This window comes from Elaeis guineensis, chromosome 2 (genome assembly GCF_000442705.2).
Source record: "Elaeis guineensis isolate ETL-2024a chromosome 2, EG11, whole genome shotgun sequence".
Classification (NCBI taxonomy): Eukaryota; Viridiplantae; Streptophyta; class Magnoliopsida; order Arecales; family Arecaceae; genus Elaeis; species Elaeis guineensis.
Window position 1 is genome coordinate 7,450,083 of NC_025994.2, and position 18,701 is coordinate 7,468,783.

The following is an 18,701-nucleotide window of genomic DNA, read 5'->3' on the forward strand; positions in this document are numbered from 1 at the left end:
CCACTCAACCTCAAATTATAGTTACAGCTTTAGTTCAGCTTCCCTTAACTATGATGCAAGGTGATGGACTTCAAATGTTGTGTGTACACAACCCACCTAGCCTGTCCTACATATACATAGGCTGCATATGCAGGAACCTGGGCCAGTGCTGCAACTTTTGGAACACACCATACATCTCATGCACATATATGGGCTGCCTCAGCACTATGCAGTGTGACCACATATGTGGCTGCATAGATAGCCTTTAAGAACAGTGTCACCTAATCATATGCATAACGACCTTCACTTATTCTTTCGTTATTAAATTAGATTAGGAGCATTATAGAAACAGATGGTTGAGATCATGGATGAGGAAAGGCCATTCAGATGAATAGTTGTCATTTGATGCAAAGAGGAGGGGAGATGTAGGTAGTTGTAATTCACCGAGTAAATGATCTGAGATGCTCTACTTTGCTCTTTTTCGAGGATCCAAATGACTGAGATAGATAAAATGGAGTAGAAAAGGTCCAGTGAAGAAGCATCCCATGTCATAAAAAGCTAAATCTCAAAGTTTTGATGTCTGTTAATTCATTTATAACCTTAATCTGATTAGACTACTAAAACAGGCATACGAACAAATCACTAACCATGCGAGTAGATGGACCGGATGTACCATCCAAACAGACCAATATCTAATTGATTCTTTCGTACGTCAAAAGAAATATCACAATCATTGCTCTCTTTTGAGATGGATTATCGTATACAATTCAAGCAAGAACAGAAGTCAATTCTTGAATTACCCTATATGCAAATAAACTCTATAAACGGAAAAGAAACTAGAAAATAATAACAAAATGAGTGCAAAACAAGCAAATAGAATCTTGATGCTATCAGACAATCTTCCAGAATCTTTCAATTCGAAAAGCCAAAGAAGATTACGGCGAGAAAAATTAAGATCGAAGGAAAGAAAAGAAAAGGAAACGAACCCTTCTACTTCGATGAGAAGGCCGAGGTCTCGCGAGGGCTTCGAGTCCTGGAGATTGGAAGAGGAGCAAGGGAACCGAGTGGATTTGGGATTCTTGGAGGGGAAAGGGAGGTCGCGGAAGGTAGAGGATGCGCGAGCGGAGGGGAGACGGAATGGGACCGCGGCGGCCGTGGTGATTTCTGCTTTGGGAGTGACGAAGACGGGGACGGAGCGGGGGAGGAGATAGCGGCGAGTGGCGATGGCTTCCATGGTCACTGACGTGAGATAGCGTGGACGAGCAGCAGCATCTCTAGAAGACCACTCGGAGCCTTGAATTATCGTTGGACCGAGGAGGGCGAAAATGTAATTTTTTTGTTCTCCTTGGATTTTTTATTAATTTTTTTAAATAACGTAAGAAGCTAAGAGCTCCACTGGTGGGAAGGAGTGGATCATGGATCGATTACGGTGGATGCGCGGCACCGTAGAGTACGGTATAATTATAAATAGCCATCTTCAGTAAAATGAACAGCCATTAAATTAAGAAATCTATGAACTCAGATCGTATCATATATAATATTTGTTACAATATTTTTTTATATTATTTTATAAAAAGGTGAGAACTCCAATAAACAAAGGTATTTAGGAGATTTTAGTTTTAATAGATTACCAAAAGAACAAATTACTAACTTTTCTTTTTTTTTTTTTATAGTATCTTTTAAAAAATTATTTAAATATCTATGTTCTGACTTGCCCGGACCATCTAAAGCCGACCAAGTCATATCTTAACCCAGCCTCTTTTTTTTAATATTTTTTTAAAAAATTATATTTTCCATGCGCCTCCTTCCTAATCGATGAAATCGTATTCACCTCCGTCGTTCTCCATCTCGACTTGGATGAGGACGTCGAGGCCATAGAGGATGGCAGCTTGGGGGCTGCCATTGAGGAGGTTGCGGTGGATGGCGAGCTTGTCATCGGTGATCTCTCCCGTCACCGTTGCGACCGAAGATGCAGTGGAGACACCATCGGAACCAAAGACGCGGGGGAGGGTGAGCTTGTCGTCGGTGATCTTTCCGATCCCATCGAGCATATCGGTTTACCCCTGGGTGTTGAATAAATTATCCGTACCGGCCGCAATCGCGACTGGCTATGAGACATAGCGCGGACCTCATCTGTGACCATTCTTTTTTAATCGAACGATCAAATATTTTTTATAAAGAGAAACGAAGGTACGGGTCTTCGGAGCACCTAAGCATTAGGCCGTTCGCCGTGACTGTCCACGACTGTCTCATATTTTATTGCGCCACGTATGTAACATAGACGATCCTCACTGGAAGGAGTAACTATTTTAAAATCCATGGATCCAAAAGCCTGCTGCAACGTACTCAGAACGGCTGGAATTGTACAAGAGAACCTATAAATCTAATTACATCAGTGGGATTAGCCAACCAACATATAAAAAAGATCCAACAGGTAGCAATTATGTAGCATGTGAAGACAACTAAAACATCTGCCAGGCCGCAAAGGAGAACGCCCAGGCGCTAAAACCAAAAAACGGTGGCATGCCCAACAGTGAGAAAATCAGAATCTGAGTGGTGGAAATCTCGGCGAGGCCTAATCGAGTGTCATGAAACAGGGAGGACACCACAACTTGCAATGAAGAGGCCAATGAATTGCATCCAAATTACAGTGCTTCCTCTGTGAGCTGAACATGAAAATGAGAACAAAGGAATGATGAAGAATTGCCAAGAACTCCAGATCGTCCAGAAAGAAATGATGATTAATTGCCAAGAACTCCAGATCGTCCAGAAAGAAACATATGCATCCATCAGAAAGTTGGAGTGAAAGCTAAACATCAATAGAATAAGAGATTAACAACACTGTCCATTGAGGTTCGTGCAGTTCCAAGGAACAGCAGAAAGAAAGCATTCGTGAAGTTCCAAGGAACAGCAGAAAGAAAGCCCTATTACCCGATGACTGGACCCAAGGGGCATCCATACTCCTTCCACTCTAACAGTCTGCTACGTCAAGAAACAAACAGTGGGCCACCTATACGTACGAGAAAGAAACGGCATGGTAGAACAAACCATGGGCTACCTTTATGGAATTCACTGTGAGCTACCGAAAGCAGCAACGATACAGGTAAGCAAAGCACTCATACGTATCTCTATCTAGCCCATATAAATATAATTTGAGTCAGCAAAATATAAACCGATCTATCAATCTGATTCGTGCTCAAATTATTATAAATAGATTTATATTTAGATTAAACAGATTTATATATAAACAAGTTGATTTGTTTAACTCTTTTAATATTTGGATTAGATTTGGATTTCAAATATCTGGTCCATCTAATCTATTTAATCTATTTAATATTTAAATTAGATTGAGTCAGATAATTATTTAATTATTTAATCTATTTAATTTACTTAAAATATGTTTAAAATCTGTTTAATCTATTTTTGACCCATTTAATCCAATCTGTTTAATCCGTTCTAAATGTGTTGAATCTATTTAATCTAATTTGATCCGTTTAATAAATGATTTAAGCAGATTGAATCAGATTACCTATTTAATAAGTAGGTTGAGTTTAAGTCCAAATTTTTGATATGTTTAACAAACAGATCGGATCTGAATTGATTATATTTTGATCCGATTTGTATCAATCCAATCCATATCCGATCTGACCTAACCCAATTGCTATCCCTAAATATAATCTACTAAGAGCGGCAAAGGTTAAGTTAGAAATCTTACAACCTAGCCCAGCAACTCGCAGCAAAAGAGCAAGATACAATAACAAGATACAATCACATGATTAAAATCCTCTGCCATTGATCACATTGATCACAAACTTGAGGCTCGATAATCAAAATATCCTTTGATATAGAAACTATTTACATGGCAATCAATTCGATGCCGGTTGCTACCAAAAAAGACTTTACCCGCATCGGTACATCGAGCTTCCAAATCCAGCTGAAATTATTCAAAGAGCATATGGCATAGATGATTAACGAGGCAATACATATTCTCAAGGAAACATGGTTGAGGCCAGTAGAGCCCCAACAAAGCTGATTTGCCCAATTCTCTTGTAGCAGAGGTATGTGACAAATTTGGATCATCATGTCAGTAGGAAAAAAAAAAGAAAAAAGGAAGCAAACAAATCCATACCCTATGAATTTGTCCAATAAAATTCTATACTTTAAGATGTAGGCTACAATTTTCAACATTAATAAAAGTCGGCCACCGAATAATAGGAACTGTAGAGAGCCATGGGTCCCTAAGGACATCAATATTTGCACCCATCCCAATTCTCCAAACAAAATGGAGCTGAACTACAGGGCCATATTGACAAATTCAGGATCAAATGGCAGAACATTTATGCAGTTTGTGATAATCCTGCCATGTACTTGTAAAATGATATTTAGCATAGACAAGTTTGGCCTATAAAGAGTTTGGGTGAAGTGTTGGCTGGACTGCAAGCTTACACAAGAAAGCTTTATGCCTAGTATAAAGATCAACCAAATCAAGGCCCCTATGTAGTATAGACATGCACACAGTAGACCAAGCAATCGGATGAAAGCCCATATGATCCAAGAAATGCCCCATAAGAAGGATTGAAACTTCTCTAATTTGGTAAGAACTGATAGAGGCATACCTACTAGGAATAGAGTCTTAGACTTCAAATTTGCAATCCTAGCCTTCATCTTTTCCATGATAAACTTGAAGTCGGATAAGATGAAAGGCAAACCTGAAATTGGGACCCCCAAATATTTTCGAGCACCTCCCCTTGCGATCATTTAAAAAGGAATCCAAATTTGATGCTTCAACATTGGTGAAGTCCTTGTATTGAAAGTAACTAAAGACTTGTTCATGTTAATTGCTTGTTCTAAAATAGAGTAGTATGCATCAATGATCGAAAGTGAATATACACTATCCTTGATGGTAGTCTTGGTAATTAACAAACAGTCACCAGCAAAGAATACATGTAAAATTATGGATCCCTCTAATAGGTTGATACTTGATAGGCCTGAAGCAGCAGATTTTGCACAGAAAAATATAAGAATCTAGAAAAGACCTCAGAGCATAAAATGAACACATATGGTGATAATGAACATCTTTGTCTCAGGCCTCTTGTTGGCATAAACCAAGAAGTTGGTGACCCATTACACAACAAAGCAAATTGAGAATTGGTAACACATTGCCATACCAAAGAAACAAACTTAGGATGAAACCTAAATCGATCAAGAAGTTTGAATAACAAAGGCCAAGAAATATTATCATAGGCTTTATCCATATGTAATTTAATCATCATTAGATTTCATGATAAATGAAGCCCTCATTAAGGAGTGTATCAATTCCTGAATAAGAAGAATTTAATCAGTAATGGTGCATCCTTGAATAAAAGCTTCTTTCTCTAGTGATATAAGATTGGGTAATATGGGCTCAAGCTGATGGACAAGAACTTTAGCTATAGTTTTGTAGATAGTATTACATAAGCTTATATGTCGATAATCATGGACTCTTGGGTTCGTAGTTTTAGGTATCAAGGTAATACATATTCTTTTCTACGCCAAAGGTATTCTAATAATGTGTGAGAAATTTTGTATTGATTTATAACCTCCTTTTTGATAAGATGCTAGAATTCTACAAAAAAAAAAAAAAAAAGGTTGGAAATCTGTTAGATCCGGGGGCTTTATCATGATGTATACTTTCCAAAAAGCCTTGACTATCTCTTCTTCTATAATATCCTTAATCAAATCTGTATTTTGATTAGTAGTAACTTTTGGTAACACCATAGGTAAATCAATTTGCTGCTGCATTGGTTGGGTCAACCATTGTTGTTGAAAGTAGTCAAGAAGCTTTTGGCGAATGTGTCATGGATTATCAACTATTTCTCCTTCAGATGATTGGAGTTGCGTAATTGTATTTCTCCATCTTCTATGAACTATAGATCGATGGAAGAATTTAGTATTAGCATCTCCATTCTTCATTCAAATAATTCTAAATTTTTGTTGCCAAAAGACTTCTTGCATATTAAGTTTCTATGATAGGCTCATAGAAGAGATAAAAGTTGCATATATTGGTGGCCATTATGCCCCCCTGTTAAGCTTTCAATGTTTTTTATTGATAGATACATTCATTTAGTAGATATCCTTTGTGAAATAGATTATTGATGCTTTGCTTCCACCACTTAAGTGCTTGTTTGGTGTTTCGAAGGACCTTAGTCAGTTTAACTCCAGGTGAATGATGACCCTTACAATACCAAGTTTGACAAATTACCTCTTCAATTTTATCAAATGTAAGCTAGAATTTTTCAAATAGAATTTCTAATATAATTGAAATCACCAATGAGAAGAAAAGGTAAGCTCAAAGACATGACCAAACTGACTTGTGCCTGCAATTGTTGATGCTCAATCATATGTACCGACATATATTATTCCCAACACCCTAGTTGGCCTTGATGATGGACTAATTACTCCTAAAGCAATGTGTCGATCTTGATGTTTGGAAGTAATATTACCTACATCCTTGGACCAGGCAACAATCCAAAATCATGCACACCTCCCATTTAGGGCCCATTAACCTTTTGGTTCGAGCCATGGCATTCTCAAAAAATCTACTCTCTAGAAAATAAACTATAGATGGACTATGCTAATGGATTAAGGTTTTTGCATAATTAACGAATGGGGTTTTAGGCACTTTCATCATGAGGAAGAAGGGGGATCTATTTACCTTTGATCAACATCTTTTTTGCCCACATCACATTGATTAGATAGAGAAGGGTCCTTAGAAGCCTGTGAGGACTTGGAAGACCATCTTGCTGACCATCACAGGCAAAGCTTAGACTTCAGTTGATTAACATAGGTCTCATGAGTAAAGGAAGAATTACAAACTCCTCCTGTGAAGATTCCATCATTGTGCGCTCAGCTAGCTTGATCTTTGAATTGACTGCCACTATTTCTAAGCATGGACCACTAAGCCATGATGCCGAGGAGTAGAAGATGTAGATGTTCTTTTTTTTTTGGCCACCATGATCCTGGTGCTATTTCTTCCAATATAAGTATCTTTGTTTGGGGAGGAGATTCAGACCTAGGAGAAGATGCCGCCTTCTAAGAGGACATTACGCATGGATTTTTGTCATTTGGAGCAAGTGAAATGTTAAAAGAATAGCGGATATATAATTACTGTAACAAAAAAAATTATTAGTGATAAAAATTTTGATGATAAAAAAAATTTCATAAATAAAAATATTTTTTTAATGATAAAAATCAGTATTCATCACATAACTAAAGTTAGTAATTTCTTTCATGATAAAAATCATTTTTGTCAAAAAAAATTACATCACCAAATATTTGGTATCAATTCTCAGCCTATCGAGAAATTTTTTTTATGATGATATTTACTACATCTTGATAAAATTGAGCGTCACTAATAATTCATAAATTTTATAACGGCATATTTTAGATCACTAAATATCTATATTTATGATGACTTGAATTTCATATCATCTATTCTTATTTATTTTTAAAAGTTAAAATTTATCTATAACTACTTTTTATGATAAAAATTTAAATCATCATAAAATCACTATAACATTGCGTGACAAAAAAAAATTTATCATCTTATGAACATAAAAAAAATAATATTTAGTGACAATTTTTGTTCATTACCAAATTCAATAATTTATGATGAAATCTCAATCATTACAAAATTATCAACTTTTCATGGTGAATAATTTTATTACAAAAATATAACATCTTTGATGACAAACTTATTTACATCACTAAAAATTAATCTTTGATGATAAAATATATCATATCATGATAAAATTTTTAATTTCTTATGATAGAACAAATTATCACTAAATATTTTCTTATTTAGTGATAAATATATATTCCACATAATTGATATATATTTTGGTAATGAAATATTTCTATTTGTTATCTTATACCTTTAGCAATGCACTCTTTATAATGAGAGATGTGATGATTTATTTCATTACCAAAATCTTTTTATGATGAAATTATTATTTTTGGTGATGGTTATTTTCATTAAGAAATTTATTTTTTGTTGTAGGAAGAATGCTATCTACATAAAAAAACAAAATAATATGATTACATATTATTTATTAAAATAAATAATTTTAGAAAATTAAATAGATATATAAATAAAGTATCAAAATGTATATATCCATTAGTATGGACAACACTGTCGTCATCCAATCAAGATTTGTTTATTATATACATATATATACAATATGATAATCTTGGGAAATATTATAAGTACATTATTACTTTTGATTGATGTATAGTTGTGTTTTTTTTCTTCCTCTTGTCATAAAAGGAATGTATTTTATATATATTAGAGTTTCTAATGTAGGATTAATATGAAATTATAAGAATAGCCACATTTTTTTGGTATGTAAATCAAATCAAATAGTACAATTTTATATTGCCAAAAAGGCCATTACTAGGTTATAAATTATCTAACCAATTATCCTTGTAGAATACTAGATGTATAGGAGGAACCATTTAAGCATTAACATCTCGCATGACCACAAAAATCTACTTGGTACTTTAAAATAAGTTGCATAGGACATTACCCCAAAATGAGGGGATAGGAAAAGAGATACACTAAGAAAAAGTTTTGGTGATTGTCCATGTAGGTAGACTTTGCATCTAATTAGTATCTGTTGAGTTTTTCACCATTCGAAGTTCAATAACTTGCAAACCGCTAGCTATCTTTAAAAAGTTAGGGTTGATAGTTTCATCCCCAAAAAAAGTTAAAGTTATGGTTGAGAGGTGGATGCTTCACTCATCTCTCCAATTTCTTCTTCTATCAATAATTTTAAGGTGCAATTAGCTTTTTATTGATAATTATTATTGAGATACAAGATTCTGACATCCAAATAAGAAAGTTTGAAATTGTCGACAAAAATATGGCCAAAGCTGTCTTCCTCATAAACAAATAAAATACAAACATTGGAAAGCCAACATATTGAGTCCGATCATTTAACATGCAAAATTGTTGTTTGTTTTCTCTAGAAACTTCACATTTGCTTAGCCTATAAAACTCGATTAAAAAATGACCACCAAGTAAAAGTTCTATTTGTGTTTATTATCCTTAGCAATTGGAGACCATAAGGATCCAAATGCTTTATGATATGGTTAGCAAAATGTAAATAATTTAATTTTGTTATGTTCATGACAAACTCTCCCATCAAAGTCCCATGCCCATGTATCTATACAAGTGTATTGAAACATGGATTTAAATTTGATCTTTTGGTTATTAAGACTAGTCATGTACTTTGGCTAATAGGCTATAGAAATGTAGTGCTAAAAGTTAAATATGGCATGCTTTTATGTTAACATACTCTTATATGACATTACTTACCATGGTTCACACTGACTAGCTCCATTGTCATCTTAGATTGAAGTTTGAAAATAAACCAAGCTTTGTTAGGAGTCATATGGAACATTTACATAATTTAAGCACACTAGATCGATCGATGATCTCAATCTTAATCTACAAATTATTTTTCAGAATTTATCACATCTTACCATAAGTCTTATTTCCTAGTGTATCTCAGCTCAATGCATATACATCCAGTGAGACATAGGCAAGTCTTACTCCATTTAAGTTTTATTTGAAGTGTGTCAATAATAGACATAAGTTCAGCATTTAGGAAGGATTTGGCTAAAGGTGAAGATTCGACATTTGAAAAAGTCCAATAAATTTGTCAAAATTTTGATAACCAAATATCAATAATAAATTAACAAAAATTGAAAACATGTAAAATTATATATATATATATATATATATAATATATATATATATATATATATGTATGTATGTATGTATGTATGTATGTATGTATGTATGTATGTATGTGTGTGTACCTATTTGCTTAGAAATGAGTATACTAGAGACAAGAATAATAAATGATATCAAAAAATACTACCAACAACAGCAATGTATGATATCATTACTTTATAATACACATATTTTTATAATCCATTTTGAGTAACTTGCACATAAAATTTGCACGTAACTTCAGAATAATTGAGTAGTTATGGATTGATTCATTTGGGAATAATGATTGGAGAATCATTCAGCTAAAAAAATGAGAATGTTGAGTAATTTTGAGAATATTGCAATCATGATCTCAACTCAAACATATATACCCAAATAAGATAGGCATGACTCAAATAGTGATATACTTTAAATAAATAATTAATATTTTGAAATCTAAAACTATCATGTTATATACAATTGTCTCCATACTGACATTCAAGCATGCTGGAGGAAGAAAATGTGTCATAGATCTAGCAACAAAAAATCTTGTGTTACTTAGCAGGCTAAGATATGAAGCTTTAGTGAATTGCAAATTTGATTATAAATGCAATAGAACCAATTTAATTTCATGAACAATTTAATGTCATGGATGACAGGGATGATGTTTAACATTAGATTTGTATTAGGAACTAATTGGATAGTTCAAGGCTATCACAACTTGATCAAGTTTTCCATGTCCACTGAGAGGGTAATGACAATGTGAACTAGCCGGCAAAACAAAAGTGGGATGAATAAGAAAGAAAAATCCATGGCTAGTGTTTCTTCAAAATCATTATCAGAAGAGGAGGAGAGGGTGCTAAGAACTAAAAAGAAAGCAGATCGGCACCATTCAGGCTTGACTTCTTATCCGAATTTGGGGAGCAAATCTGTAGTTCATATTTTTTTAACTAGATCATCAGTCAGAGGAGGTATTGCAATAGATGTTGGCTACTCTTAGGCTAGGTAGTCCAAGGGGCTCTCCATTTCAAGTAGGAGATGTCACGAGCTATGGCCAGAGACATCATCTTGTTGGATAGAAGATTTAATCGAGTGGTCACCTTCTCTAAGGAGGACATTAGCCAAGTGGTTTCCAAGCTAAAGATGACATTGTGGGGTAGATTTTTGGGAAGAGGTTTCCCCCTTGTCTTTGTGCTAAAGGACCTCAAGCGCTAGCGGAACATGGATGAGGAGATGCATGTTTCACCCCCTTCAAAGGGAATCCAGATGATTAGGCTGCCAACTAAGGATGATAAGAACTAGATATTGGCTAAAGGGCTTTCATCCCTACTCGGATAACTACTAGCTAGCCTTGAAAGTTGTTAGCCATGATCCTATTCAGCAGGTAAGAGTTTGGGTTAGCCTACCCAACCTACCACTAGAATTATAGGAGAAAGGCAAGATACTGCAGATAATTTTAGATGCAGGCAAATCCTTGTTTCTTGATGCATGGATAGAGGCTTCCACTAGAATAGATTTTGCAAGAGCTTGCATTCTCATAGATGCATTTCAATCTATTTGTTTGGGTACTAAGGAGAAGGTTATCAATACTGTCATCTACCAAGAATTTATTTATAAAGACTTACCAAAGATTTGCTACATGTGGCTAGCATACTACTATGGTAGAGGAGTGTGACTATTTGGAGCTATCTGAGGGTCAGAGAAATTAGCTAGTCTATGGCCTTTGGATTAGGACCTTAAAAGTTCTGACACCTAACCAAACTACTAGGAGTACTAAAAGGTCGTTGACTCTACCAAATCAAGGAGGATCAACTATGGGGCCATGGATGCAACAGAGGAAGTATAGTTGAGAAAATCTTCCTCATAAGGATAAAATCACTTGAACATGGTACTAATAAAGTTAGGATCTCAGTTTATACCTTTGATGTGTGAAGCTAAGGAGTCAATGTCCAACTAATGGATATTAGTTCCTTCTCCTCTGCTAGAGCTGAATCATGTGGTGTGGGTTCTTTAAAGGTAAAATAAAAATGATCACTGGCCAAGTCAGTGGCCAAGAAGAGATCTCGTAGTTTTGAATCTCCATAATAAACTAAGGTTATAGTATATGAAGAGGACTCAGCAAGTAGTGATCCAGGGAAGCAATTGGCGATGTATTCTTTTGCACAAGAATGCATACCTTGCTAAAGAGTTTTGGAGGCCAACTGGTGAAAGATTGTGGTATATGAAGTGGGAGCTTAAGGAGAGGATGCAACAGGAAGGGGGCTACATATAATAGCCATCTGAAGCCATGGCCCTCTCACAATCTACCAAGGATCTGGTACTCGCAATGCTTATATGTATAAATTAAAGCTTGCATTAGTAGGTCATACACTTCCAAGAGATGATATTCTATTGCACAAACATGAGAAGGGTACCACGAGGCCTGAAGAAGTAAAAAATATAGATAAAAGTAACATACCCTTCTCTAGGATTATATTAATATTTATAGAGATATATACAGATGACTTAAAATAAATAGACATATACAAATAAGGCATAGAGATAAAAAAAAAATAAATCTAATATGCTATTGTCATAAATACATCAAATACCCTAAATATAATAATACTCTAACATCCCCTCGATTGCAATCTGAATATCTTGTGGTCGAGTGTGAAGATTGGATCGAAGTAGAGTAAACTAGAAAGTGGATAATGGCTTCGTGAAATATCAGCAAATTTTTTGTCAGAAAAAATGTGAAGAAGAGACAAATCACATATTTGAACTTTCTCTCGTAAGAAATGATGATCAAACTTAATGTGCTTGGTGCACGCACGAAGAACCTGATTGACAATAATATAAGTAGTGCTAAGATTATTACAGTAAATAAATATGGGCCACACAAGGACATGTCGAGATCTTGAAAAAGATGACAAATCCAGATAGTCTCAGTAAGCGTGAATGCAATGGAGAGCAATATTCAGCTTTGGAGCTTGTCCGAGATATAGTAGGCTATTTTTTAGCAGATCAAGAAATAAGATTTAGATCCAAAAAGATACAAAACTCATAAATAGAGTGCCAGTATCAGGACATCCAGTCCAGTCCATATTTGAATAGGCCACTAAGGATGGATGTTGACATTGAGAAAGCAGAAGCCTATAGGACAAAGTACCACGAATGTAGTGAAGGATGCTCTTGATAGTTTAAAAATATGGTTCACATGGAGTATGCAAAAATTGGGCCATGAGGTTGACAGCATAAGAGATGTCCGGCAAGTGAAAGTAAGATATTGCAAAGGCCTTACGATACAATAAGTATAAGAGAGAGTCGTCAAGCAGACAACTTTTATGAGCGGACAGATTGGTGTTAAATATAAGAAGATAGAGACTGGCTTGCTAGAGGAGAAACCATAATGCTCCAGGAGATTATGAGTATATTTTTGTTGAGTAAAGAATACATCACTAGTCGAATTAAATGCTTCCACTCCTAGAAAGTAATGAAGAGGGCTCAAATCTTTTATGGCAAACTCAACCTGCAAGGTAAAAATTAAGAAAGCTAATAGAGAGGAGCTATCGATAATGATAAGATCATCAACATAAAATAAGAGGACAATAATCCCTTGTGCAGAATGGAACATAAATATGGAGGGTCAGTTGTACTTCTCTGAAAACTCAACTCAGAAAAAAAAAAGGTAAACTATTGAAACTAGGCATGAGGTGCCATTTGAGCCCATAAATAGCCTTCTACAAGCAACAAATATGGTGGGGATAGGATAGATGCACAAAATCAGGTGGCCACTTCATGTAGATCTCTTCAGATAACATCCTATGAAGAGAGATATTTTTAACATCTAACTATCGAAAAGACCATCTAGAAGAGATAGCAACAAATAAAATAGTGCGAATAGTAGTAGGCTTGACTACCAAAAAAAATATTTCATTGAAGTCGATCTTCGACTGCTATTTATAGCCTTCAATCGAGTCTTGAGGCACTCCAAAGAGCCATTTGCCTTTTGTTTCATTTTGAAGACTACTTGTAGCTGATGAGATTAATAGAGGACAGTGAAGGTATAAGATCTTAGATAGCATTGAAAAGTAAGGTTTGATATTCGTCCAATATTGTCGGTCACTAACTTATATACTGAAGATTTTAGAAAAAGAGTTAGATTCAGTCGATAAAGTAGAAGCCATAGAAGCCAGGAGAGAACAAGACATATCTCTCTTTCAAGCAAGTGATCTCATGAGTATAAGGTGTGTGCAAATAGGAGATATGCAGGAGTGATAGAGGATATGATGAGAATGGCAGCTCAGTCGTATTAGAAGAACCAGTCCCAACAATTGGATCGATCTTAGCTGGTCTGAGTGAGGGATTGGTCCTTTATTGTGGATCGATCTGATTTAGAAGTATAGCCTTAGGTGTGGTTTTGGTTGTGATTGGGGGCTCGATTTTAGATTTGGAAGGATGTGATTTTTAATTTTGACATAAAGTTGTTTTGAATTATCAGACAAGGCATGTATCTCAATCTTGGATGGAGAGAAGATAAAGATCTTATTGGTTGGCGGTCCTTCCAATCGTAAGGAATTTGATGAAACATTAGGAGTAAGTACCCAGAAGAATTTGAATAGAATTGCTATTAGGAAGAAAATTAAATTGTAAGATTGCTTCAAGGATAGAGGGATCACTACCTAACAGAGGTGGATTTGATAAAAAATCTTAAAATAATTAAAAATTTGAATAGAATGTATAGAGTTAGTAAATTTGGAGAGACAAGAGTACGAAAAAATAAATTTATAACATACCGACAAATATAAACTTTAACAGTATTTGAATAAAGACATCAGAATCTTTTGTGTTTACTAAAAATTTTTAAGTAAATATAAGGTAGAGACCGAGAAGAGAGCTTATGATCGAGGATGTCCTATAGATCTAGATAGCACAAGCATCCGAATATCTTCAAAAGTTACAATTCATAAGGAGGATATCCATACAAGACATAGTAAGGTGATTTATCCTTTAAAACCATAATAGAGGGAGTATGATTGATGAGAAAAATAATAGTTTGAATCATATCAGTTCAAAACATAGCAAGCATGCAAGATTGAAAAAAGTATAATTCTAACAATATTAGTTATGTGTCTATATTTTCGTTCAGCTAGCCCATTTTGTTGTGGCATAGATGGAGAAAAAATTCTATGAATTATAGCATATTTATGAAATAAAGTAAGAAATTTTTATTATCATACTCTTTTCCTCCATCAAATTAGAAAGATTTAATTTTTTATAAAAAGGCATTCTCAACTAAAGTTTTAAATTCAAGAAACTTGTTAAACATCTCATGCTTAAATTTTAATAAATATATCCATGAATAGCGAGAATAATCATGCACAAATAGAATATAATATTTGCAACTAGAAATAGAATTAATAGGTGCTTGCCATACATTGGAATAAATTAGTTAAAAAGAAAAAGTCAAACAAGATGCAGATTTATTAAAGAAAAATTTTACATATTTGCCAATATGATATACATTGTAATGAGACAAATTTATTCCAGATTCAAAAGGCACATTATTCTCTTTCGTAAACTTGGATAAAATCAATTGACTCAGATGCCCTAACCTCTTATGCCAAAGATCACTGCTAAGTGTTGTAACAACCAAAGTAGATTTTGGCTTATTTTCTATGCTTACAACTCTCAAATAAAGGATAAAATGATGTTCTTGGACTACTACATCATAGAAGCTCCATCCCGATTTCTTTGTCCTTCACAAAAAAATCCATTGAGTCAAATTCAAATGTTAAGTTATTGTCGTGATAAAACTAGCGAACCGAAAGTAAGTTGCATTTTATAGAAGGAACAATAAAAATATTTTTTAAATCAAAAGATCGAGTAAGGGTGTTCAATTTTGTTTCATCAATTTTTACAATAGGAAGTAGTTGATCATTACCAACAAAAATTCTATTTCTTCCACTATAGGGCTTAGAACTTAAAAGCATATCTGGATCTGACGATATATGATTAGAAGTACCCATGTCAGGATACCAGACCTCCTCAGAAAATTTATGAAAGTTCATGGCTGCAAAAGTTATGGAAGGTTGGTAGAGACAAAGGTGTAATTAAACCTCTATTTGCACTAAAGAGTAATGTGATTGAATTTGCCACATATCTAGCATTGCACTCCAGTGTATAGTAATGAAGAGTATGTTGGCTGATATGGTAGAGTCGACGACTATTTTGCATCTATGACTGTAGAAAAAAACTAGAAAAAAATTATGATTATATGAAAAAGGTCGTGAAGGACATGCTCTTGGAGATCTTTGACTTGTCCATAACCTCCTCTCTATCTATGGTCTCCATAAGATCTACCTCTATGGCCACCTTGATTTTTTTGGCCTTGATTGGCATAAAGGGCATTGATATCCTGTGATGAGTTTGCGGGATGATGACTTCTCTTCTATACTTCAGTCTTTCTTGCATGAGGAGAGGATGGAGTTGATCGAAAGTGGGCTTAGTTCGATGAGTGTTCAATATACTCACAAATTCTCGATATTCTTTTGGAAGCCCTAAAAGAATAGTCATCACAAGGTCATGATTGACTCGCATTCTCCAATTATATCTAGGGCATCTCCAATAGCCTTGACTTTCTGCATACACTTCGTCATGCTTATTGTTCTATTCTTTATCTTTTAAAATTTTAACTTGAGAAAGAATGTGGTGAATGCAGTTTTATCTAAAAAATATACCTCAATTGCCGTCCAGCCTCGCATGCTGTCTTTGGTGAAGCAGATATCACCAATTGTAAGATACTTAGAGACAAATCGACAATATACTTGTATCTTCTTTCTTCTAGGTAGAGTAGACTGGATTGGTCAAATTTTGTTGTCAGTTCCTCCATTGTTTGAGAAGGGACGATTGCATGCCATCTACATTTGAGACGATTTCAAAATTTTTAAGCATATTTAGAAATACTAAACATGATGGTGGTGTCAATGAGTTCAATTGGACCAAGATTTTGATATTGAAGATGAAAAATAATGAAGACATATTAATTACCATAAGTTTGTTGGAAAATGACAGAATGAAAGTCGCATCAAGGAATTGACAGCTGGTACTATAGTCGGATTTACTATAGCAGATTAATACATAGTAGTATATTGTGATATATTATAGCAGACTATAGTAAGCAGTAAAAATGAAAAAAATAATATAAAAGAAAAGAGAAAGTTTGATGATGGATATGTGGATCCATCGGAGATGGGATGGATATGTGAAAAAAAGAAAAGAAGAACAAAGAGAATAATTGATGGTAGAGGATCCATCAGAGATGACCACTTATGACGGTGGTTTATCCTAAGGTTAGGGTTTTGGCTTTGATACCATAAAAAACATGGATGAAAGCAACACACCCTTCTCTAGGATTATATTAATATTTATAAAGATATGTATAGATGATTTAGCATCAATGGACATGTATAAATAAGGCATAGAAGTAAAAAATAAAATAAGTTTAATATACTACTGTCATAAATAGAACTAATGTTATAAATACAATAATACTCTAACAAGAAGTTCAAGACTGTTCATCAAATTAGCCTAGACCATCTACTGAGGATGCTGTAGGAGTAGGTTTCTCACTTCTCACCCTTTATGAAGATTTTAGTATGGAATTATAGGGGTACTGTCAAGCCTCCATTTGTTAATTATACAAAAAAAATTTGGTGAGACAGTATAATCTAGATATCTGCTGCTTTCTAGATGCAAGGTTGTTTATAGGTCCTTAGATCATATTCAATGGCTAATGGGATCTACTTGGGGTGTGTATATGATCCCTACTAGAGGTCATTCTAGTGGAATTATTGTGACCTCAAACATACTTTGGGGGAAGTAGACTTTCTTCATTTTAATTGACAAGTAGCCTTTGGTATCATCTCTTTTGCTTTTGCTTCAACTTAGCTTTTGAGAGTTGTCTATGCTAGTACATATGATGTGGAGCATAGACAACTTTGGGACCATATATCTTTGGCAAGTACATTAGGGTTGCCATGTCTCGTTATAGAGGATTTCGATTGTATATTGAATGCAAAAAACAAAAAAGGAGGTAAACTCTTTTAGATGGACCAAGCAGTTAGAGATTATCAAGCTATTTTGAGAAGAACAAGTTTTCTTGATTTCGAATATTGGGGGCCAGCATATATCTGATGCAACAATCGATTAGGACCTGCTAGAGCTTGGGAAAGATTAGACTGAACTTTAGCATTTGATACTTGGCTTGATTTATTCCCAAATTGTGGGTCCAACACTTGACCAGATTTGCCTCAAATTACTATCTCTTGTTGCTATCCATTATTTGGTAACAGGAGGGGGTAAGCTCCATTTAGATTGAAAAAAATGTGGTTATATTATGATGGCATGCAACAAGTGATAGTTGAGGTCCAATAGTGCTAGGGCTCTTATTCTCCTTAGTAACATATGCACAAGGGGACATTGGCTAAATGATACTATTTATCACAAGGCTAAATTACTTCAAAGCACAAAGGCTGTCATTAGGAGATGGAAGAAATCCTTGGGTAACATATTCATAGGGGCAATGGCTAAATGATACTACTTATTAGATGTAAATGAAGGAAATGCTATAAGATGCTCTCAATGTAGGAACACCGACATCTTCTAACATCGCTTCTCTGATATCATAGGAACTTGCATCTTCAAGAAGTGTTCTAAAGACAAAAATCCCGAATGACTTGGCTCTGAGAGAGAGATGCCAGTATCAAATTCTTTTATGACTCTACTATTCTATAAGAAAGCAAAATGAAAATACTAGTTACTAGATCATAATGGCAATCAAGTTATGGATGAAGATGAGATTAAGAACATCCTAGTTATGCACTACAAGCAATGATGGCAACTTTACACAAAGGTGCAAGAAGCTAAATTACCTTTAGCCCACACTATTTTATCCTTGCGTCAAAGTAAATCTTTAGTTATGATA

At 34.6% G+C, this 18,701-nt stretch overlaps 1 protein-coding gene across 5 annotated transcripts in view; it reads right to left on the reverse strand.

The window, feature by feature from the left end:
* LOC105060517 (CBBY-like protein) overlaps window positions 1-1,265 on the reverse strand; it is a 29,895-nt gene extending 28,630 nt beyond the window's left edge. For 4 of the 5 annotated variants that reach the window (XM_029260740.2, XM_073251526.1, XM_073251525.1 and 1 more), the window contains exon 1: window positions 966-1,265. In XM_029260740.2, the coding sequence (XP_029116573.1) occupies window positions 966-1,213 (248 nt within the window). In that variant the 5' untranslated portion in view covers window positions 1,214-1,265. The remainder of the gene's footprint in view (window positions 1-965) is intronic. The other variant, XM_010944261.4, reaches the window with a different exon arrangement.
* Between the last annotated feature and the right edge of the window lie 17,436 nt (window positions 1,266-18,701).